The following is a 25,676-nucleotide window of genomic DNA, read 5'->3' on the forward strand; positions in this document are numbered from 1 at the left end:
CACAATATAATATCAACAACAACTGTTCACACACAAGGAAAACATTTCACAGTATTTGATAGCCACGCAAAAAAAATTACACAGGAGTGAAAGGGAAAAGAGAGGTTTGGGGGAAGGAGCCAAAAAGTATAGTCTACAAGGAGGGCTTTTAGGAAGGAAGGTAGCAAGCTGGAAGATTGAGGGAGAATTCCAGAGGGCAGAAGTACCAGCTACAGATACTACAGCAATAGGAAAAGAAACAAAATGCAAACTATCAGAAAAGCAGTGCCCAGGCACTGGGACATCATTAAGATTGGAAGGAGGGACAAGGTTGTCAAAGGATTTTAATGTGAGGATAAAAATCTCAATGTCTATTTTCTGGAGCTTGATGCTAATAGAGTTTTATGAGGACCAGGGGATGAGGAGGACAGGTAAAGCAGCAGGCCATAGCATTCTGAATTAGTTGGAACTGGAGGAGGGAGATAGGGCAATTGGTGGGAGGAGCAGGTGCATGACTGACCAAGAAATAGGTAATCTGGAGCCCACCAATTTTATCACTGCAGCTTAGAACATCTTGCAACACCCAACTTTTAACCTCTTAAACAAAAAATTGCTCTCCTCCGAACTGAAGATATATGACTTCATGTGACTTTTTCTGGTCAGCTGAATATCTGACACAATCAACCATGAAATCAACAGAAAATATAATGCAGGGAAAGATGTTGTACACTCTATATTACGAACTGAAATCTTACTTTGAGGAAATGATATCCGGCATGGAGGAGCTTCTTTTGTACATTTGTTGTGGCACTTTAATCTAAGAGGAAAGCAAAATACAGTACCAAAATGCATTCAAATTGATTACGACCTGTTTAAAAACTAAGATAGGCAATAATAGCTTAGTGACCGTCATTTTCAGATCAACAGAAAGAATGGATTCCATAAGGGATTTAACATTAATATTTTATCAAAAGCTGCTACACTCATTCTCAGTTAATAATTTAGGATATCTGAAATAAGCGCATTAAAAAAAAAATTGGCATTTATTTTAAGACTTTATGCTGCAGAACCTATTCACAAGCAGCGTTACTTCAGTTTCAAACTTTTAAAGTCATTTTACTGATATATGCTAACTGGATTTTATTGAGAGAGATAGTAATTCTTTGGGAACAGTACCATTTCCTGATTGAAGCTTCCTCAGATTTGGTTCCTAGGAACCAATACCTCTGATTTGGTTAACCATCTTTTCAAACTTCCCCCATACAGAACGCAAACATACATTTATCTCAGTAGCTAAGTTAACTACTTCAATAGGTCAGCCGAACAGGATGTAGGCTTTCATTTGCCGCTGATCACAGTTGAATTTTCTGGGCTCCCCTCCAAAAGTCTCCCTATTTCCTTTTACGAGGTCAATGAGATCTTCTTATTCTGCAGAGTAGGTGTGATTAAGATCATTATGATTTAGTATGCACGTTTCACCTGTGTGTGTCAGCAGGATATTTAACAATGAAGGGCATCACAGACATAGCTTGATCCTGTCCCCACCCAATACACCTTCTAATTTGTCAGAACTAGAAGATCAGCAAAGGACACCCTGGACTATTTTCCCCCTCCTTAGGCAATGGCAGCAGCCCCATCGCTGCCCAAGCTGATACTAACTAACTAAAGCACCGACCTGGGCTTCAACCTGCGACTTTGTCAGTCAGTGTTATAAACAATACCACTCGAGGCAGTATATTTACTGTAGCTACACTAAGTATGTGGTGTATTTACCACAAATACAAGTTGCGCTGTTCCAATGATTCATACGATTACAAATATAACTGTCCTGGTAGAACTTACCTACAGTGTTTGCACTTCACGCCAAACATCATATTTTTTTGACAAACATGGCAGGTTTGTGATAACCAGGATTTTGTTGAAAACCTAAAAGCAAGTAGTAACATGCCTTTTAGTCCACAAGCAATAGCAAGAGTCATATCTGAAACATGGAAGACTGTTTCATTCAGTGATAAGAGGCTCTTCTAAGGCCAGATTGAAAATGAACCCACAGCAAGGCTAAGGGCCGACTTTTTCGAGAAAGGGGAAAGTCCCCTGCCAGGATCGAAAATGAGAACCGACCTTGATCAGGGAGACAGCAGGACCCTGGGGCAGCACTTTGCTGGTGACAGCCAATTAACAGGCAGCTACAGGGACCTCTGTCCAACTGAGGACGGTGGCAGTGCCACCATTAAAGTGAACATTGCTGAGGCTGAAGCCTGAAGGAGAGCGCACCTCAATGCCAAGGCACCCTCAGAGGATGCATGTGTGTTTGAGAAAGTCGGGACAAAGCAGGCAGGCCCTGGCTATCAGGTGAGAGTGGGGGTAGGGTACGGTGATCATATTGCAGTGGGGGCAGCCATTGCCTCCGTGGGCCATGGAGCGGCCACTGAAGGAGAACCCCCCCACCCCAGTGAACCCATTGGGAGGCCACCAGGGTATAGCTGTGTGTTTCCCCACATGGCTGTAGACTGGCCCAATGCGGGCAAAATGCCAGTGGGGATGGAAATTGGCCCTTAAGTGGCTCAACTGACTGCCTGGTGTGCAGCCACGCCACTGAGGTTCCCGCTGCTTCTTATATACCACGGCGACAGGAAGACATTGGACTTCCCTCCCAATGCCTTCCCTTGCCATATTACCAGGCCTCCTGTCTCCCAGCCTGTCTCCAAAGGGCTGGGAAAATTCAGCCCTAAGATTTCCATCAGATATCAAGCAAAACCAACAAGTTTTTTTATAAAGGAAATAAAATACATTGAAGGAATGTTTAGGACATTCCTATTGCTTCATGTGACAATTCAAAGTGGTCAATATTTTCATCCAAGAGCCATTTTCCACTTCTTTGAAGTGGATGCAAAATAAAGAGTGAAAGTTCACATAGTAGAGAGAATTTAATCACTTCTTAATCACACAAATCAGATTGTTCAGTAAAAACATTTGGTCCTGAAAGCAAGTCACTAACACAACATTCATCTTCTTTGGTACCTTTTAATTCAGTGATATAATAACTATAATCTGTAGACCTGCTTTCTAACCAGATACTTGTAACATTGTCACATCCTCTTGAAGGAGTATAAGAATTTTCCATTTATAATCACTCCAAACTTCAATGCCACATTCAAAATCAGTACAATTAAGTTCCAGCTAGACATTTCTGGGAAGACTGATTCTAGGAGCTCAACAACAGCAACAAAGTTTGAATTGTAGGACAGGTTGCAAAGCACATACTGAACATTTTCAGAAACTTTAAAGGAGTCTTAAATCAACTCCTTTAAGCATGGCATAAACAAGCAGAACTGGTTCCATTAAACAAATAATGTTACTCACTAACTGTTTGGAGGACACAATCCCAACTAATGACATGCCCAAAGAACCATTCTCAGAATGCTGCAACACACTGCATTAGAGTGTGTTGGGATGCAGGAGCCAACATGCATTTCTCCACAAAATAAGTTCCTGATTTCAATCATTCTTTTATGGGCAGTTGTCAAGTGGAAGGAGGAGGGAACATTACAGAACTATTAGTTAGACGTAATGGTTCTATTTTAATCAGGCTCTCCCATTTGCTGTTTAGTATGAGATAATCCTACTTTCCTCATTGCATTCTGCCTGGTCTTCTTTGGTTGGAGCGCAGGAAAGGGAGATGGAACAATATTGAATCCTACCTTAACCAGACAGGCTGTGAATGAAGGTCCCAGAGGCACATGGAGCAGGAGCCGGATTGAGTAGCACTGCATTATACATTTAAAGACCCAAGCAACAAGTTTAACAATTTGTTTCTGGTTTCTTACCTATGTGTAATGGAAAGCCCAAAATCCCTTCTTAGCATTTGAGGGGATCCCCGCGGTACATGTAAAGTGTCTGCAAAAGGAGAAGAGGTTACATTTCAACTAGCTTTCAAAATAATTAGAACTGTTACACAAAAAAAACAAACACGGAGACTGAAGTTATTTGGGCTTAGCAGACCAGTTGTTGTTTTAATGCACGACCAAATTCATCCTGGATGGCCTGGGTGGACAAGGGTGTCAATATTGTGCATAAGTCAGGTTTTGCCTTATTCACAAGTGTACATTTTTCAGTCTTAAGTTGTGTGTCTTTGAAACACCATCAAGTATTTACAACACATTGAAAATGGAAGCCCTCTGACCAATAAAGCCCCAGGTGTTGGAATACGATTTTGGGCAATTGGTCTACACTGAAACAAACTTAACTGCACAAAATCCAGTAATTTTCACAAATGCAAATCTCCAATTAAAAAGAATGGTGGACAAAATGTAAGTATAGAATTATAACTGCATATATTTGAAACAATTCGCTGCATCAAGCAGTCTTTGCTAAAAATATATACAAATGGGTGGCCTGGTATCATCGTACATCAATGTACCAACATGTTACATCTGCAATTTCCCCAAATGATTAGTTTTCCAAGCTAAAAATCACAAATGCCAAGGTTCACAAAGTGATTTAAAAATCAGGCAGTGACACCACAGACCACCCTCACAATTCCTAATACTGACAAAGCAGCATCAGCCGGTTACCTGCCTGCTCACCAAATAGTGGGTGGGGCCAGAAGTCCAGAAAGAATGTGCTGGGGGTGGCAGGAGGGAAGAATGCCACTTCATGATATGGTGCCATAACATTTACTCAAGAGCTTTTTCAATACTTTGTTTGGGCAGGCGAGTGGGGTGGTAAAAAGGATTTTACGTTGATTTCTTTGATTTTTTATTTAAGAAGTTTTCCTTTTCAAGATTCCCTCACTTCAAGCTTAGACTATTATCTAAAATTGTTATGAGCAGCGTCAGAGCAAAGAAAAAAACATGAAACAAGCACCAAGACTAGCAAAAGTAAATCCTTCTTCTAAGGGCAGATGCACTGCAGGGAATCCCCTTGGATTTTGTCTCTGTTCCACATGTGTGGTTTGATTTGGAGGTTTAAAGGTGCGCTGTGTAAATAAAGGTGGGGGAAGAAAATCATTGTTTTTGCCATTATGGAGCAGCCTATCTCTGTGAAAATTACTGGAATAATAAAAGGAAGACATATGCAAATAAGTATTTTACATATTGTTAGCAAAATCGGTTAAACTTTAAAAACTAAGCTAGTTTTATCTAGTTAAAGTCATTGACTGATTACATCACACACCACAAAAATTTGCTTTACTATATTAATCAGTTAACGTAAGCCTCAGGACTGCAACCCTTAAGGAACTTTAACCTGTTGAGTACTGAAAGCTGTATAAAACATCAAGGCACAGTTTATGTATCAGCTGCAAAATAAAGGCAGACAATGTATGGTTGTAATGACGCCAAAATTTTGTTGATGCTTGCTGTCACTGTTACGTAAAACTGACAGTAAACTCTAACGTCGCATGTGTGGATGTCAAACGTGGAAATCCAGAAGTTGCCAGTGGTGCGCTAGTACAGTCTTTGCAGATGCGATCAACACAGAATCAGTGAACGGATATGAATTTAAACTTAAGTGCTATTCTCACTTTAAAAGCTATTGAAAATGTTGACCCTTGTTGAATGAGATGTAACTGAGTTTTTAAACAGTGTACTAAATAATAACATCTGACCTGAAAAACTAATTTTACAAATGTACAGTCTCATTCCCCAAGATTTAAAAACATTTAAAAAAATATTTTTTCAAAGTTTATGTTATCTCAGCTTCTACCTTAATCCCATGTGTATGCCCCAATCTTTATTTTGATTTCTGTACAATATCCTAAAATGTGATACATAATTCTGACTTTCTGACCATGAGAATTCTTCAATTTGATTGGCTGATCAGCCTGCCTGTGCTAGACACCACAGATCATGCCTTACTCAAAGTCACGTCAGAATAGAGGAAACTGATGCCCTGGATCATGCTAAATCTTTGTGGGCAGCTTTCTTCAAGGTCAGCAATAGGTGCTGTGCCTTCAGCAGTGGCCCCAAAAATATGTTTTTATTCTAATTTCCACCCCCTGACCTTCCTGTCCTGGAGGAGCTGCTTTTTCTCGGGCTCCGATACTCTTCACTACCTTGCCCAAGACACCATTCATCATGTATGGGTGCAGGTGTAGAATTTCAGCAGGATATTCTACCACGGAGGGCATCAAAACCAAGCCCAATATTTTCTTCATCCAACACCCAGTTTGGAGCAAAGGCCAACAGGAACTGGATGTTGGGCAATTCTCCTTTTCTGCCCGCCCTCCTTCGTCCCCTCTCCTCTTTAGCCAGGAACATGGATGAACTCTGCTGTCAGCATGGCTGAGATCAACTTACTCAGCACAGAGCAGGAATTAAACTGGGCCCCATTGACTTATATGATTTCGGAGACCATCAAGGGAGCTCAAAATAATGATTTATATTTACATTACTATCAAGTAGAATTACAAAACTATTACACTCCCAAAGTTGATCCAGCGAGTTGCTGAACCATACAGACCAAAATGTTACAGGTTGTGCTGAGTTAACCGACCATGGTGCCAGTAGGTTACTACAAGAAGTCTCATTGCCTCTGGAATGGCAATGTAAAAATAGTCAGTTCCACTGCCATGTTCATTAACTAGTGAAGTCTGCAAAGCACATGTGTGAATTTTGGTGTGGATGAAATCAGGCTCAGCTGTGAGGGCATCCACCATCATGTTGTGTGGCACTACCACCATGCTAAATGGGACAGATTTTGAACAGATCTAGCAACTCAAAACTGGGCATCCATGCAGCGCTGTGGGTGATCAGCAGCTGCAGAACTGTATTCAACCACAATCTGTAACCTCATGGCCTGGTATATCCCCCACTCTACCATTACCATCAAGCCGGGGGACCAACCCTGGTTCAATGAATAGTGCAAGAGGGCATGCCAGAAGCAGCACCAGGCATACCTAAAAATGAGACATCAGCCTGGTGATGCTACAACACAGGACTACATGCATACCAAACAGTGGAAGTAGCATGCAATAGATAGGGCTAAGCAATCCCACAACCAATGGATCAGATCGAAGCTTGGTAGTCCTGCCACATCCAGTCATGAATGGTGGTGGACAATTAAACAACTGACAGGTGGAGGAGGCCCCACAAATGCAGGCAATGACCATCTCAAACAGAGAAAATCTAACCATCTCCCCTTGACATTCAATGGCATTACCATCGCTGAATCCCCCACTATCAACATCCTGGAGGTTAGCATTGACCAGAAACCGAACTGGAGTAGCCATATAAATACTGTGGCTACAAGAGCAATCAGAGGCTCGGAATTTTGCCATGAGTAACTCACCCCCTGTCTCCTCAATGCCTGTCCACCATCTACAAGGCACAAGTCAGGAGTGTGATGGAATACTCTCCAATTGCCTGGATGGGTGCAGCTCCAACAACAGTCAAGAAGCACGCACCATCCAGGACAAAAGCAGCCTGCTTGACTGGCACTCCATTCACCACCCTCAACATTCACTCCCTCCACCACCGATGCACAGTGGCAGCAGTGTATACCATCCACAAGATGCACTGCAGCAACTCACCAATTCTCCAACAGTACCCTTCAAATGAGTGACCTCTTGCACCTAGAAGGACAAATGTAGCAGATGTATGGGATCACAGCACAGTGGCTTGCACCGCAACCTCACAGCTCCAGCAACCTGGGTTCGGTTCTGGGTACTGCCTGTGCGGTGTTTGCAAGTTCTCCCTGTGACCGTGTGGGTTTCCGCCAGGTGCTCCGGTTTTCCTCCCACAGCCAAAGACTTGCAGGTTGATAGGTGAATTGGCCATTGTAAATTGCCCCTAGTGTAGGTAGGTGGTAGGAGAATTGAAGGAAGGTGAGGATGTGGTAGGGAATATGGGATTAATGTAGGATTAGTATAAATAGGTGGTTGTTGGTCGGCACAGACTCAGTGGGCTGAAGGACCTGTTCCAGTGCTATATCTCTCTATGACCATCACCTGCATGTTCTCCTCTAAGCTATACACCATCCTGACTTGGAACTATATCTCCGTTCCTTCACTATCACTGGGTCAAAATCCTGGAACTCCCTTCCTAACAGCACCATTGCTGTGCTTACACCCCAAGGACTTCAGCAGCTCAAGGCGGCAGCTCACCACCACCTGCTCAAGGGCAATTAGGGATGGGCAATAAATGCTGTCCCAGCCAGTGACACCCACATCCCATGAATGAATTTTAAAAAAAGATACTGTCAAAAGCCTGCCCATGCTTAGTGTCAGGGCTCACACATGAAAAAATGGCCCTACCGGAAAAGGTACCAGTGGACCTGGAGCGGGAAAGGGGCTAAAGAGGACAAAATTGTGAAGAGAAAATACAAAAGGAAAAAGGGAGGGAGAAAGACAGGCGGGAAGAAGGGAAGGAGAAAGAAAGGGGTGGGAGGAGGGAGAAATTTGGTTTGCGGGGGTGGGTGGGTGCTGGTGGTGGTAAAAGAGATATCAAATCAAAGCAAAATTTCAAATTGTAGTCCACAGGATACAAAAGGTATTAAACAGCAGGTTGTCATAACGAGCCTTAAAGACCACACAACAAGCATCAGTGATTGTTCACATTGCTGGGTACTGCCTGCGCTGTTCTTTGCAGCTACATCAATTATCTCACAGAAAAAGAAATGTGGCAAGGTGAATTATTATTGCTCGCCATGCAGGCGCAGCCAGTTCCCGCTGTTTGGGCCGTTAAGTGAAGTGTGTTGTTGAATTTAGTAACTCTATTGAATCAGTTCATCAGTTGTCCATTTTTTCTTAGAGGACAAATGACTTCTGTACTTGAAACAATTGTAATACCATACAGCATGTAAAACCAGGGTACTTTTGCACACAAAGATATTAAATAATAAATATGGACATTACTACTTGAGCAGCAGCTTTCGTTCCTAATTTTGCATTGTTATATTTTAGGCATGGCTATAAAGCAACAATCTGTTCATGTTCCTGGCCCAATGATGCAGAGCTCTTATGAAGATTAACCTGGATTTTTTTACAATAACCATTTGATATATGCCCAAATTAACGCTACTGTGTGAGAATGCAAAGGTTCAAAGAGTGGTTAAAGTAGGTAATAGAACCTGCACTTGCATCACTACAGCCATTGATATGAAGCACAGTCCATTTAAAATCCCACATAGTGCTACAACTGCGATTAAATTGACTCATTATTAGTCTTTAATCAGGGCTATATTTAATAATCTGTGACTGACACTGTATTAAAGATGAATTTATAGCAATGAATATGAAACATTTCTAAAATGAAAATCTTTAAGTGTGAAATTCTCAAAAGGTATTACCTGAAGTACAAACAAGGATGACATGAAGTGGTTAAGCAATTGGTTAGCGTCCTCTAGGGATGCACTCAAATACCTCCCTGCTGCCCAGGCCAACATTAAAAGAGAGTCTACTAATATCCATTATAAGCCCACCGACTCCCACAGCTACCTCAACTACACTTCTTCACACCCTACCTCCTGTAAGGACTCCATTCCATTCTCCCAGTTTCTCCGTCTTCGACGCATCTGCTCTGATGATGCTACCTTCCAAGACGGTGCTTCTGGTATGACCTCCTTTTTCCTTAACCGAGGATTTCCCCCCCACTGTTGTTAACAGGGCCCTCAACCGTGTCCGGCCCATTTCCCGTACCTCTGCCCTCAACCCTTCCCCTCCCTCCCAGAACCGTGACAGGGTTCCCCTTGTCCTCACTTTCCACCCCATCAGCCTCCATATCCAAAGGATCATCCTCCGCCATTTCCGCCACCTCCAGCGTGATGCTACTACCAAACGCATCTTCCCCTACCTTCCAGTCAGCATTCCGAAGGGATCGTTCCCTCCGCGACACCCTGGTCCACTCCTCCATTACCCCCACCACTTCGGCCCCGTCCCATGGCACCTTCCCCTGCAATCGCAGGAGGTGTAATACCTGCCCATTTACCTCCTCTCTCCTCACTATCCCAGGCCCCAAACACTCCTTTCAGGTGAAGCAGCGATTTACTTGTACTTCTTTCAATGTAGTATACTGTATTCGCTGCTCACAATGTGGTCTCCTCTACATTGGGGAGACCAAGCGCAGACTGGGTGACCGCTTTGCGGAACACATCCGCTCAGTCCGCAAGCAGGACTCTGAACTTCCGGTTACTTGCCATTTCAACACTCCCCCCTGCTCACATCTCTGTCCTGGGATTGCTGCAGTGTTCCAGTGAACATCAACGTAAGCTCGAGGAACAGCATCTCATCTACCGATTAGGCACACTACAGCCTGCCGGACTGAACATTGAGTTCAATAATTTCAGAGCATGACAGCCCCCCATTTTACTTTCATTTTTAGTTGTTTTTTCTTTTTTTACAACCTTTTTTTTGCATTTATTTCATTTCATCTTAGTTTGTTCAGTTTGCTTACCCACTGTTTTTTTTCCATGTTTGCACTTGTTGCTGTTCAATATTCAGTCCGTTAACACCTTTTCTGTACTAATGCTTTGTCTTTCAACACACCATTAACATATTGTTTGCCTTTGCTCCATGACCTTTTTGTCAGCTATGTGGCCTTGTCCAATCTACACCTTCTCCTTTGTTATCTCTTGCCCCACCCCCACCTCACTTGCTTATAACCTGTGACATTTTTAATATTTGTCAGTTCCAAAGAAGGGTCACTGACCCGAAACGTTAACTCTGTTTCTCTTTCCACAGATGCTGCCAGACCTGCTGAGTGATTCCAGCATTTCTTGTTTTTATTTATTATATTATATAAAAGAGAGAGGAGCAGGTTGCCTTGCTGCCCTCTGGCCCTGAGGAGCAGCATGAGGAGGCCACAAAAAGTAGAGGGAAAACAGGCTATCAATTTAATTTAAGAATGGTATTTTCTTGTTTGGGGGGCTGGGGTGGTTTTTGGGGGATCTGGTGACAAAGCAATAAAGGGGCGGATTTTGGGATAAAAAAATAATGGTAAGGCTAACGGCGCTCACTGCAGTACTGGGTAAATCAGACAGCAACTTCTGGAGTCTGCATGGGTGCAGGTAAACACAGAAATTCAGAAGTTGCTATCAGAGATACACTGCTCTTCAACAGGGTGTGCAGTTTCAGTTCTCGCCGACAGACTCAACACTGAAATAATGCACCAGCGTAAATTTGGGTTACTTGCCCACTAGTTCTGCACTAACGACATTAGGAAAATTTAGGGCTCGAACATTCAGAAGTAAGTGAATTTTTAATGGAGTGATAAGTGATAATTACTGCCGAACAACCCTTCTAGCCCTGAAAAAATATTTTTACAAGTGTGGAGTCTCATTTTCTCAGAAAATAATTAATGTTAGAGATTTTAGAATTTTTTTTAAAGCTTTATGTCTGGTTCTCAACTCTGTTAATTTCATTTGTATTTTCCAATCTTGCGTGTTTCGGCATTCTATTTGATCCTGAGCTAAGATTCTGACCCCATTCCAGGGATGGGGGATTTTAGTTACAAGGTTAGGTTGGAAAAGCTGGGGCTGTTCTCCATGGAGTAAAGGAGATTGAGGGGAGATTTGATAGAGATGTTAAACATTATGATAGATTTAGGTAATTTAGACAAGGAAAAACAGTTCCCGTTAACTGATGGTACAAGGACTAGGGGACACAGATTGAAGGTTTTGGGAAAGAGATACAGAGGGAATGTGAGGAAGAACTTTTTTATGCAGCAAGTGGCAATGACCTGGAACTCTCTGCCCACGAAGGTAGTGGAAGCAGAAACAATCTAATTTTAAAAAGAAATTGGATGGGCGCTTGAAGGAAGTAAACTTGCAGGGCTATGGGGATTGAGTGGGGGAGTGGCACTGACTGGATTGCTCTGCGGAAAGCTGGCATGAACTCGATGGGCCGAATGGCCTCCTTCAGTGCTGTAAATAAATGACTCCATGGTATATCCTCCCCATCATAAATATCTTATAGCTCCAGAACATTGTTTGTTTCCTTACTTCAAGCCATTTACCATTGAAACCCTCACACATGCCTTTCTCACCTCCAGACACAGTTACTCTCATGTTCTCCTGGCACACCTCCTATCCTCCATAAATATCAGCTCATTCAAAACTAAGGTGCTCATGTTCTTCCCTGCACCATGTCACACTCACCCATCACCCTCTCCTTGCTAGACACTGTTGGTTCCCAGTCCTCCCATTGCCTCAAATTAAAAATGCTCTCCTTGTGTTTGAATTACGCTGTGGCTTAGCCCCATCCTATCTCCATGATCTCCTCCAGGTACTACAACCTTTCCTGAACTATTTTGTTCCTCTGACTCCAGCCTCTTGGGCATTCCCCCTTTTGCCCCATCATTGGTAACCATGCCTGCCACTGTCTAATCCTCAGAATCGTGCATTCCCTTCCTATGCCCATCAGCCTCTTCACTTTCCTCTCCCCCTTTGAGACCCTCCTTAAAACCCTTCTCTTGAACCAAGTTTTTGGGCATTCTCAATTCTTTTTCCTTTCGCTCACGATTCATTATTCCTTATACCACTCAAACACTGTGGGATGTGTGTTCTGCATTAAAGGACATCAATGCAAGTTAATCTTGTTTATTCAGAGCTGCGGTAGACTAATGTGCATTTGAGCTGTCCAATTCATTGCGTCACAGGTACAATTATCTAATGTGCAGCTAGTTACTTCTCCAAGATTGTATGGATGTCCTCAAGTTATAAACACTCTTTGGCTGTTCACACACTTCTCAGTAGTTTGTTCAAGAGCAATGCTGATCATGCCCTTGCTTGCTTCCTCAGCCATGGAATGATGCAGGGCATAGAAGGATTGCAAGAATTATATCAAAATTAAATTATATTTTCGAAAAGGGACAAGCACTGACAGGAAACATGCTTCATTTAAGAGAGACAACATTCACTGCATATCTAAAACAATTAGAATAAAATGCTTCTGTGTTGATTAGTTGTCCAGTCATTCCATCCACTTAGAAAAATCATGCAAAAGTGAAAGACAAGCAGGTCATGCAGGATTATGCCACTCAGACGCAAATTAATCTGGTGATGAAAGCAAACTACCCAAACAAAATGCATGCCTCAGCAGTGTTAATGTTAAAATACCAACTTTTAGGAGAATTGCGGTCATCAGATGGACAAGGCGTTGTGGGAAGACAGTGAGAACTCCCAATAGATTGAGGAAAGAAAGGCCTACATGGTAATAAGGGAGATCGGGTAGCAATATCATCACAACTGCTGCCACTTCCATTGATGTTCAGATTGAGAAAAAACTTGTTTTTCTTACCGAACCTAGGAAGAAGAAAAAAAAGTTTAAGTAATAGTTACATTGACTGGCAACAATTAAATCTATTCAAAATTGTGCTGTAAGTGATGAATTGTATTTAACAGATTAAATTTGTGCCTACATTGACATGAATACCATTATAATTGACCCACATACCAAAGTCAGTTACAGAGACACATTAAGTACCAGAGAACAGCAGTGAAATGACTTCAACTCAATTATGAGGTTTGCAAGTGCATAATTATACAACAGAATGCAGATACATCAAGACGTGTTGACACATTGGGTGAGTGCGCAGACTTTTTCCTGAGGGCTAGGTGTGCCAAAATCTTAAGAGCACTCTTACTAAACAGTTCGCTAATTCACAAGTTTGCTAAACTAGTGCACAGCATAAATCTTTTCCATTGTAATGCAAACATGGTGACTGCTCAAACTGACATGGGACCATGGCTTCTTAATTTTAAACTTATAAAAATGATATCCATAATTCAATCAATAGCTTATCTAAAAATACAAAAAATGTAAAAAAACAACAAGTTTGGCATTGCTTTCATAAATGAAGGTCTCCTTGACATATCTATGATGCTTGGTTTATTTTATACATCATGCTGTGAAAGCAGCTCCTTGCTACATTTAAGCAATAGCACTGCCATATAACCTGGGGTCTTTACTCATCACTCTTTATCGTGGAGTTTGATAGAGAAAATGTTGCTTCTGATAATTAGAACACAAGATTATAGAGTCATTATGGCACAGGAGGCGGCCATTTGGTCCATCGAGTCCATGCCAGCTCTCTGTAGAGTAATCCAGTCAATTCCATTCCCCCGCTCTAACCCTGTTGCCTGAAAGTTTATTTCTCTCAAGTACGTATCTAATTTCCTTTTGAAATCATTGATCATCTACCCTTCTGCCACCTGAGTACACAGCAAGTTGCAGGCCATAACTACTCATTGTGTAAAAAAAAAAGTTCTTCCTCACATCCCCCATCATCTCTTGCCCAAAATCTTAAATCTTTGTCTCCCCCTAGCCCTTGTACCATCAGATAATGGTACAATAAACCTGTCTTAATCTTGTACACCTCTATCAGTTCTCCCCGCAACCTCCTTTGTTCCAAGGAGAACAAACTCAGTTTCTCCAATCTAACCTTATAGTTAAATTCCTTCATTCCTGGAACCAATCTGAAATCTCCTCCGCACCGTTTCAAGGACTCTCACATTCTTCCTAAACTGTGATGACCAGAAGTGGACGTAATACCCTAGTTGTGCCTAACCAGAACTTTCTAAAGCTTGAGCATAACTTCCCTACTCTTATACTCAATACCTCTATTTACCAAGTGCAAGAACCCACATGCTTTGCTAACGACTCTCTCAATATGTCCGGCCACCTTTAAAGATCAATGCACATGAACTCCCATGCCCCTCTGTCCCTGCACATTGTTTACAACTATGCTATTTAATCTATATTGTACTCCTATCCTTTCTGCCAAAATGCATCACCTCACACTTCTCTGTATTTAATTCCATCTGGCACTTGTCTGCCCCTTCTGCTCGCCTTTCTATGTCCTGTTGTAGGTGGTTCATATCATCCTCACTGTTTGCCACACCTCCAAGTTTTGTGTCATTGGCAAATTTTGAAATTTTACTCTGTATTCCAATACCCAAGTCATTTATATATAAATCAAAAAAAGCAGTGGTCCTGGCACTGACCCCTGGGGAACACCACTCTCCACCATCCTTCAATCTGACAATCATTTACCACGACATGCTGTTTTCTGTCCTTAAGCCAATTTTTTATCCAAGCAGACATGGACTCTCCTACTCCATGAGCCTCAAATTTTGTTAGTCAGCCTTTTATGTGGAACCTTGTCAAACACTTTCTTAAAATCAATGTACTCAACATCCACTACATTCCCTTCATCAACCTTCTCTGTCACTTCAAAAAAAATTCAATTTGATTAGTCAAATACGATCTGCCTTTTACAAATCTGTGTTGGCTCTCTTAAACTAACTCAAACCTCTCCAAGTGCTTGTTAATTCTTTCCCCGATTATTGTTTCTGAAACCTTACCCACCAGTGATATTAAACTAACTGGCCTGTAGTTACTAGGAATGCTCTTACACCCATTCTTGAACAAGGGTGTCAACATTTGCCACCCTCCAATCCTGTGATACCTCCACCATATCTAGGGAAGATTGGAAGATGAAAAGCCTTTCCCCATCTCCATCCCCATTAGCAACGTAGGATGCAAGCCATTCAGACTAAGTAACTTATTCACTACGCATAGCCAGCCTTTCCAGTACATCCTGCCAATCAATTTTCACCCCATCCAATACCCCTACTTTCTCCACTTCTACCGATATTTTGCCAGCATCCTCTTCCTTAGTAAACATCAATACAAAGTATTCATTAAGTATTCTAGCCTTGTCCTACGCCTCTGAGCGCATATCACCTTCTTTGTCCCTAATAGACCCCATCCCACCTCTTGCTATCCACTTATTATTTAAGTCAGTGGAAGATTTTTGGGTTATCTTTTCTGTTAACTGCCATCCTATTCTCATATTCTCTCTTTGCCAGTCTTATGTCATTTTCCTCTTCCTTTCCCAAATGGTTGTATCTGGTTTGGTTTTCACTTGAATAATTCACCTGACATGCATCATCCACCCCTTTTTCTTCCTTCATCATTCTCTATCTCCCTCATCATCCAAGGAGCCCTGGCTTTGGTTTCCCTGCCTTTCCCTTCTGTTGGAATGTACCTCGCCTGTACATGAAACATCTCTTCCTTAAAGATTATCCATTGTTCTGTTACAGCTTTTCCTGTCAAACTTGGGTTCCTTGGCTAGATCCCTTCAAGTTAGCCCTCTCACCTTTTCTTATCTGAAAGTTATATTCAACCCTTGCCCAATACCAGTCCCATTATTGGACTTCAGCCTTTCCAAAATTATTCCCACCCTCCCATTCTGAAAATGGAAACTGAGGAAGCAGCCTTATTGGGGACAGGTCAACCTCAGCAAGAAAGATTTGCTTTGCATCAGAAAGATTAATTGGTTCAATCTTAGTTACACAAGGGACACAACATTAGTTAAAGATAAGAAATCAATCTAAACTTTCAAATAAAATTACAACTTATTGACTTACCATCATGTATTGTTTAATACCTGATAAATATACAAAAGCATACTAATAAGTAACACTCGTCAAATATATATCCACATATAAAGCGGTTCTCTGTATTGTGCTAAGAGCCATTGTATACAGTACTCTAAAGATTACCTATGTAAAGTTCTGCTGAGTTATTAGACTCAAAATAGAACAAGCTTGAAGAGGCACCTGATACAATATTTATAATTCAATGTGTTTTTCTGGCTAGCAATGAAGAGCAGATACTTTTGCCAACTTTCCCCTTATAGTCCAAGTGCAATTGTAGCTCCTCTATCACAACCTTGGCTGAGACCAGAAACTCCACGCAGAACCAAACGAGGTTCAACCAGCTAGACTATCAGGGGAACCATTCTAATAATTTTTGATCATCTTGAATCTAGGTCCTGGGTGTCACTATTAAAATAATCATTTGCCAGAAACAATCAACATGCGTGGCTAATCAAAATCTCCGTGGTGGCTCAAGCCAAGTTACCAAACCAGCCCCGGAGAGGATTTGAATTGAATGTGCATTGCCGGAGGTGTGCAACATACTTTTTAAAATGAAACACTGGACAAGTTATTGTGTAAGAGTTTTAGCTAACTGCCTTGCTATAATCCACTTTCATAGAGGAGTGGGGTACATGAACTTCCAGCTCCTTTTTGTGCTGTAGCATAACACACACTGCACAAAGTCCTGGAAAAAACCTTACTTTTAGTCATTCATGTAGGCTGGTTATCTTCGCTGGGATTCCTGGACTCCAAATTTGCAATGTTTGCTTCCCCAATGCCTGGTATTTCACACAAGACTCTGTACACCACCAGTCAACATTCAGCTGAACAACTTTCTTCTCTTCCCCATGCTACTCTGTAAAAGAACAGTAGGGGGCACATGGAAACAACTCAAGTCTGGCCTTCCCTTTTTGACTTTAACTCTCGGGGCTAAGGGAAAAATAAAGAACCAGAGTCTCAGAATGAGATCAAGAATGCCAACTAGCACCGTCAAGCACCAACCAGTGCCCTAAAACTCAATTCATGTCCCTGTCCATCCACAACATGTTTCACATGTTATTTCTATGTGATTTTAACAAGGAAATGCACCGATTAGCTCCACCGATCCATATTCTATTCATTCTCCATCACATCACCAAAACTTTGTGATCCATTATTGTGAAGCAATGTATTTTTAGGAGTTACCTTGTGTAAAACAGTAAACTAATCACTTGAAATTAAAATGTAATTTGAGTTAAACCTTACAAATAGACTGATTAACACAATGGCAAATTAAAAGCAATGCTTAGTTATTGACCTTTCATATCTCAGTGAGAAATAGTAAACAGAGAGAACTGTTCAATCTTCTTCCCTTGCCTGTCAAGTGCATACATAACGATACATCTAACTGTTCAGTAATACTTGAGCAAATTAGGTGTCCAAAAGTAGTTAATTAAAAAAGGTGTTCACTGCCAACCTTACTAATCCAACAGATACTTGTTATTGTGCTTGGTCTGTACACAACCTGTACAAATTAGCACACTATCACATCCTCCGCAAACAATGCCAGGTGCAACCAACTGTTTGATCAGGAAATTTCAAATCATGAAATACAAACACCACCCCTTCCAATCCAAGAAAACCTTTACAGCCAGATGAAGCTTTTGATCTAGCAAAATCATTTCAAATGAAATCTGACTCAAAAAAGGCACACAAACTGTAGATGCATCACATTAATAGGAAACAAGCTAATCAAATCGCATTAATGAATGCAGAAATCATACTTACTTAATTGTTGGTACCTCATCTATTCTATTGCCCAGTTGCGATTCATGAGATTTGCTCCTGGTGAGTCCTGAGAAACCAGGAAAAAGCTGAATAAATTTCCGAGAAGGTGGCGGCGGAGTTCGGGGTGGCTTAAATCGGTATTTCTTCTTTGAGGGAGGAGTGGCCGGTGGTGTAGTCGTGATGGTTTGAGCCCCTGACGTTCGCCGACCTGGTAGAGGAGACTGCGAAAAGGGATCTACTAAATTATCCGGCCGATTTGGCAAGCATATATAATCCGATGTTGGAATAACAGAGACAGATATTGAACGTGGCTGTGGGTGAATTAGTCTGGGAACAGGGGAAGGACTGTGCAGCTGTCTGGAACTAACAGGACATCCCAGCTCCGAAGGAGGTACAGTATTGCTTTCTCGTCTTGTTTCAGATGAAGTCCAAAGAACAGTATCATCTTGTAACTCGCCACCTGTTTAAATGAAATACAAAATAAAGATCAAAGTTCACTAATGCAGCAGTACTTGCCTTTAAAATTCCTCCACACTTCAATGCATTTCAGGTAATCTAAACTTAAAATAGAATAAGGGTAAATAAAGGTGAATAATAAAGTAGCATGGCAAGCAATCTGACACTTGGTAAAATACCAAATGGCAGTTATCACCCATTTTATTCACAGATTCAGAGATTTCATTAATTTTATCACAGTATATGCTAACTTCTATAGATTTGTTATGTTTTAGGAATAACAGGAAGAATGGAAACAGTAGGAAAGCAAGTGAGATGTAAGGAAACTGACATACAGATTATTACATGTCTACACGTTAACTGGCAGAGACTTCATGGTTCTGTATCCCTTTGTGTAGGGCCCCAATGGGTCATTGGTTAAACTAAGCCAGAAGTTAACTCTTGCATAGAAAAGTATTTTTAAGGAACAATACATATAGGGCTTTGATTTTAGTTGTATTGAAAGCATTATGATAGCTTCCTTCCACTGGTTGGCGATCGCAGCAAAATCTAAAAACAATGAGTGAACTGACCATTTCAGCTGCTTCTGCTCGAGGGAGGAATGATGGTCAGAACATGGTAAAAGTTTCCTGCTCTCCTTCAAATGCAGGCCAACAAAAATCAGCAAAATACACTAATGGAAGCTCAATTTAAACTACCTCCTAAAGAGGACAGTTTCTCTGAGCATGCAGCATTTCCTCAATACTACACAAGAGCAACTGAATTAAAGATGAGTCATCAATTTTTACTCAATGTTTGACACAAACATTTGCCAGATGGTTATGTCTTGCTGGAATGGGGCACAGCTTTCTTTGTGCTTGCAACCTTCCAAGCAAAAGATCCTCAATCTTAGCAGCATTCACTCAGAAGAAGCCAATGAAACTTAAACCCTGAAGTGAAAAATAGTTGAAAAATAGTTTTCAAATAATGATGGAACCGAAAACACAGCAAGCAAATGTTAATTCCATCTTTCCTAAAAATCTATTTAAAATATTTTGGGTATTATTTTAATAGTTATTTTCAGAACATTACTAAAGTAGAAATTCTAGGTCAGAAGTAGATTCCGCTTTAGAGCGGAGAGAGACAGAACCGTGTTGTGTATGTTGGATTGTTAGCACAAGGCATGCCTATTAGGGAAGCCAGTGCCAGTTTTCAGCTGAAACTCACAAGATTCATGGATTTGTCTAATATTTGCATCTAAAATGTCTGTCTGCTTCATTATCTTTGCCTGTGTATTGATTCCAGATTCCGAAATCTTGTTCAGCATCATCTAGATTTTTTACACAGAGGGTAGAGTGCCTGGCACTTGCTGCCAGGGGAGGTGGTGGAAGCAGATACAATAGCGACGTTTTTAAGAGACATCTTGACAAATATATGAATAGGAAGGGAATAGAGGGATATGGGCCCCGGAAGTGCAGAAGGTGTTAGTTTAGGCAGGCATCAAGATTGGCGCAGGCTTGGAGGGCCGAATGGCCTGTTCCTGTGCTGTACTGTTCTTTGTAGACGTATTGTGGGTAGCAGGAAGAATGACCTTTGACTTATTTCGCAAAAGGATCCACTCTTTTTCATAAATATCTGAACTTGTAATGGTTGCCCTATATTTACAACCATTCCCCTTCTACCCCCAACCCCATCAAAGAGATAACATTTCCTAGGCTACCGCTCTCCTAATGGTTCAGTGGGTAAATATGGTAGCCATCATAGAATAGAAACATAGACATTGAAAATAGGAGTAGGCCATTCAGCCCTTCCAGCCTGCACCGCCATTCAATACAATCATGGCTGATCGTCCAAACTCAGTACCCTGTTCCCGCTTTCTCCCCATATCCCTTGATTCCTTTTGTCCTCAGAACTATAACTAACTCCTTCTTGAATATATTTAATGATTTGGCCTCATATGCTTTCTGTGGTAGAGGATTCCACAGGTTCACTGAAGAAATCCCTCCTCATCTCAGTCCAAAATGGCTTACCCCTTATTGTTAGATTGTGACCCCTCGTCCCGGACTCCCCCGTCATCAGGAACATCCTGCGCATCCAGTCTGTCCAGTCCTGTTAGTCACAGAATCAAAAATTTATGGTACAGAAGAAGGTCATTCTGCCCATCATGTATGTGCCAGCCAAATCCTACTTGCCAGCTCTTGGTCTGTAGCCTAGTAGGTTACGGCACTTCAAGTGCATACCCAAGTGCTGCTTAAATACGATGAGGGCTTTTGCCTCAACCACTCTTTCAGGCAGTGAGTTCCAGACGCTCACCAACCTCGAAGTGAAAAAAAAAATCTCTCAGCTGCCACTGTGCGTCAGTGGTGAAGGCAGTGAATGTTGAAGGTGGTGGATGGGGTGACAATCAAGTGAGCTGCATTGTCCTGCATGGTGTTGAGCTTTTTGAGTATTTTTGGAGCGGCACCCATCAAAGCAAGTGGGGAGTATTCCACCACACTCCTTACTTGTGCCTTGTAGATGGTGCAGAGGCATTGAGGAGACAGGAGGTGAGTTACTCGCCGTAGAATTCCTAGCTTCTGATCTGCTCTTGTAGCCATAGTATTTATTTAACTGGTCCAGTTCACTTTCTGGTCAATGGTAACCCCCAGGAGGTTGGTAGTGGGGGATTCATTGATAGTACTACCGTTGAACATCAAGGGAAGATGGTTAGATTCTCTCTTATTGGAGATGGTCATTGCCTGGCACTTGTGTGGTGCGAATGTTACTTGCCACTTATCAGTCCAAGCTTGGATGCTGTCCAGGTCTTTCTGCACATGGACATGGACTGCTTCAGTATCTGAGTCATCGCGAATGGTGAGCATTGTGCAATCATCGGCGAACATCCCTACTTCGGACTTTATGATGGAGAGAAGGTCATTGATGAAGCAGCTGAAAGTGATTGGGCCTAGGACACTACCCAGAGACACTCCTGCAGTGATGTCCTGGGACTGAAATGATTGACCTCCAACAACCCTTTGGACTAGGTAAGACTCCCACCAGTGGAGAGTTTTCCCCTGATTCTCACTGACTTCAGTTTTGCTAGGGTTCCTTGATGCCATTCTCAGTCAAATGCTGCCTTGATGTCAAGGGCAGTCACTCTCACCTCACCTCTGGAGTTCAGCTCTTTTGTCCATGTTTGGATGAAGGCTATAATGAGGTCAGGAGCTGAGCAGCCTTGGTGGAACCCAAACTCATCATCAGTGAGCAGGTTATTGCTGAGCACGTGCCACTTGATCGCACTGTCGACAAACTTGGCTTATGAGAGAGAGTAGAATGATAGGGAAGTAATTGGCTGGGTTGGATTTTCTTGCTTTTTGTGGACAGGACATACCTGGGCAATTTTCCACATTGCCGGGTAGATGCCAGCGTCATAGCTGTACTGGAACAGCTTGGCTAGGGCACGGCTAGTTCTGGAGCACAGGTCTTCAGTACTATCGCCAGAATGTTGTCAGGGCCCATTGTCTTTGCAGTATCCATTGCCTTCAGCCGTTTCTTGATATCACATGGGGTGAATCGAATTGGCTGAAGACTGGTATCTGCGATGCTGGGGACCTCCAGAGGATGGATCATCCACTCAACAGTTATGGCTGAAAATTGATGCAAATGCTTCAACCTTGTCTTTTGCACTGATGTGCTGGGCTCCCCCAATGTTAAGGATGGGGATCTTTGTGGAGCCTCCTCCTCCTGTTAGTTGTTTAATTGTCCACTACCATTCATGACTGGATCCGGCAGGACTGCAGAGCTTAGATCTGATTTGTTGGTTGCTGGATTGCTTGCCCTGTATCGCATGCTGCTTCCACTAACCACTGGTGTAATGCTTACAATGCACATGGGAATAAAATAGATGCTCACAATTAGCCAGAATTTGAACACAGATCACTACAAATTGCTCGTCACTGGAGGTTACTCCTCTTGGACCAAGTTTTTGGTCACCCAACCCAAAAATTCCTTCTTTGGATTAGCAACCATTTCTGTCTGATTTTACCTCTGTTGCACCCTGTATCATTTTTCTACATTAAAAGCTGCTCTGCTTTCATACTTACAATCTTCTTTAGCCATCATACAAGTGAGAACCAATATGAATCAAATACACTAAGAAATGTTCAAAATAGTTATCTTGATCACTTAAAAAGTTGAGGATATAGTGTTTAGACCATTGTAAAATCAATGCATGTTCCTGGATAAAATGCATTTTGTGATTTACAAACAGCAAACCATAGCTCATACCAGGTTACATTTTGCAGCTAATATGGAATCCTGCTGCTCAGCATATAAAATAAACTCAATCTCTGGAGTGGTAACATTACAAACCCTGGGTCAAAATTTCAGGGAGGATATAAGCATGCCTAGGAACGAGTTACTTCCTTACACTCCAGGGAGTAGGTTACTGAAAAAAACTTAGTCAAGGGGTGAAAAGGAATTTAAGTAAACATAATTGGTGTTGAACGTTGAGCACAGGTTCAATTCCCTGTTCCATTTAGTTCCTGACTGTAGACATACCAAGACAGTGCCACCCAACTTGGAAAGGAGAAGATGGGGGGGGGGGGGGGGGGGGGAAAAAGAGAGTGGAGGGAGGTTGCAGATCGCACGATAACACACTTCATATTATCTATTAGCTCGCCAAACGGGGATATGTTGGCAAGGGGAATGCAGCTTGCCTATCCACCCTTGCGGGAGCAACGATGTAAAGAGCTCAAATAAAATTGCACTGATAATAAAGTTAACAATCGTTTGCAGTCAGTATATATCCAACTGACAAGTTTGACAATCTGTTGATTGAAAATTTAGCAACTATAGCTAACTGTTAGACATTAGTATCAAAATTTTTTTTTATGGTAATATATTTCTTTCTATGCTTCCACAGATTATTGACAGCCATCAAATGAAAGAGCAAGAAAAATACATTGTGCTCCAAAATAAAAAACAATCGTCACACTTTTGTAGTTTTCCGTGGAATAAAATACTAACGTGAGCATTTGCCAGGGCAAATTACCAAACTAATCACAATATCAGCGCAAGTCACTGAAAACAAGATGCACTAGTTTAATATTAAACAAGAAGTTTTCAGAACCTTAAAAAGAAATCACCTTTGGGATCTTACAAAAATGAGACAACTTCACAACATTTCGTACTCGGCATGATGTTGAGCTGTTCTTCCGTCGCCTTCGCCTCCGGACTCACTTCTTTGACCAGGAGTCCTCCCCCCGACCAGCAGACCCATTCACCTGCCTTCAGCATTCTCCCTCCACCTGGACCCTTCCCTCTGGCCTCCTACCCACTCTTGGTCTTATCATTAAAAAACTGTTGGCAAAACATCGGTCATGTCAATTTCTCTGCTCCCCTCAGTCATTGCAACTTGTCTCCCTCTGAACTTGCTGCACTCCGTTCTCTCAGGTCTAACCCCGACATAGTCATCAAACCTGCAGACAAGGGTGGTGCTGTTGTTGTCTGGGGTACCGACCGTCACCTTGCAGAGGCTGAGCGTCAACTCTCAGATACTTGTTCCTACCTCCCCCTAGACCATGACCCCACCATTGAACATCAAGCTACTGTCCACAGGACTGTAACTGACCTCATCTGCTCGGGAGATTTTCCCTCTACAGCTTCCAAGCTCATAGTCCCGCAACCCCAGACACCCACTTCTACCTCCTTCCTAAAATCCACAAACAGGACAGTCCTGGCAGACCAATCATTTTAGCCTGTTCCTGTGCCACTGAACTTATTCCTTCTTATCTTTACTCTATCTTTTCTCCCCTGGTCCAGCCTCTTCCCACCTACATCTGTGGTTCTTGCAACGCCCTACGCCATTTTGACAATTTTCAGTTTCCTGGCCCTAACTGCCTCCTCTTCACTATGGATGGCCAATCTCTATACCTCCATCCCCCACCAGGACAGTTTGAGGGCTCTCTGCTTCTTCCTTGAACAGAGGCCCATCTAGTCCCCATCCACCACCACTCTCCACCGCCAGGCTGAACTTGTTATCACATTGAACAACTTTTCCTTCAACTCCACTCACTTCCTTCAAGTTAGAGGTGTTGCTACGGGTACTTGCATGGGTCCTAGTTATGCCTGTCTTTTTGTGGGATATGTCAAACATTCCTTGTTCCAATCCTACTCAGGCTCCCTCCCCACCCTTCTCTCACCTTTACATGGTCCATTTCCGACACTTCCCTTCTGTTCCCTTGCTCGACTTCTCGGTCTCCATCTCTGGGGATAGGCTGTCTACTAATATTCATTATAAGCCCACCGACTCCCACAGCTACCTTGACTACACTTCTTCACACCCTGCCTGCTATAAGGACTCCATTCCATTCTCCCAGTTTCGCCGTCTCCGACGCATCTGCTCTAATGATGCAACCTTCCACAACAGCAGTTCTGATATGTCTTCCTTTTTCACCAAACGAGGATTCCCCCCCACTGTGGTTGACAGGGCTCTCAACCGTGTCCGACCCATTCCCCTCCCTCCCAGAACCATGACAGGGTTCCCTTTGTCCTCACTTTCCACTCCACAGGCCTCCACATTCAAAGGATCATCCTCTGCCATTTCGGCCACCTCCAGCATGATGCCACTACCTAATGCATCTTCCCCTGCCCTCCCCTGTCAACATTTCAAAGAGATCGTTCCCTCCACCTCACCCTGGTCCACTCCTCCATTACCTGCAACACCTTGCCCCCTTCCCACGCAAATCGCAGGAGGTGTAATACCTGCCCTTTTACCTCCTCTCTCCTCACTATCCAAGGCCCCAAACACTCCTTGCAGGTGAAGCAGCGATTTACTTGTACTTCTTTTAATTTAGTATACTGTATTCTCTGCTCACAATGCAGTCTCCTCTACATTGAGGAAAACGCAGATTGGGTGACCGCTTTACGGAACACCTTCGCTTAGTCCGAAAAGAAGACCTGGAGCTTCACGTCTCTTGCCATTCCAACACACACCCCTGCTCTCATGCCCACATCTCCATCCTGGGCTTGCTGCAGTGTTCCAGTGAACATCAACACAAGCTCGAGGAACAAAATCTCATTTACCAATTAGGCACACTACAGCCTGCCGGACTGAACATTGAGTTCAATAATTT

General features: G+C 42.5%; 1 protein-coding gene across 12 annotated transcripts in view; it reads right to left on the minus strand.

Annotated features, from left to right (window-relative positions):
* Positions 1-25,676, minus strand: part of ksr1a (kinase suppressor of ras 1a) — a 200,603-nt gene that overhangs the window by 26,414 nt on the left and 148,513 nt on the right. For all 12 annotated transcript variants that reach the window (XM_068010573.1, XM_068010569.1, XM_068010568.1 and 9 more), the window contains 5 exons: positions 18,127-18,586; positions 13,037-13,218; positions 3,807-3,876; positions 1,822-1,905; positions 735-796 (listed from right to left, as the gene is read on the minus strand). In XM_068010573.1, coding sequence (XP_067866674.1) covers positions 735-796; positions 1,822-1,905; positions 3,807-3,876; positions 13,037-13,218; positions 18,127-18,586 — 858 coding nt within the window. The remainder of the gene's footprint in view (positions 1-734; positions 797-1,821; positions 1,906-3,806; positions 3,877-13,036; positions 13,219-18,126; positions 18,587-25,676) is intronic.

The sequence above is a fragment of the Heterodontus francisci genome, chromosome 30, assembly GCF_036365525.1.
Source record: "Heterodontus francisci isolate sHetFra1 chromosome 30, sHetFra1.hap1, whole genome shotgun sequence".
In the NCBI taxonomy this organism is placed as follows: domain Eukaryota; kingdom Metazoa; phylum Chordata; class Chondrichthyes; order Heterodontiformes; family Heterodontidae; genus Heterodontus; species Heterodontus francisci.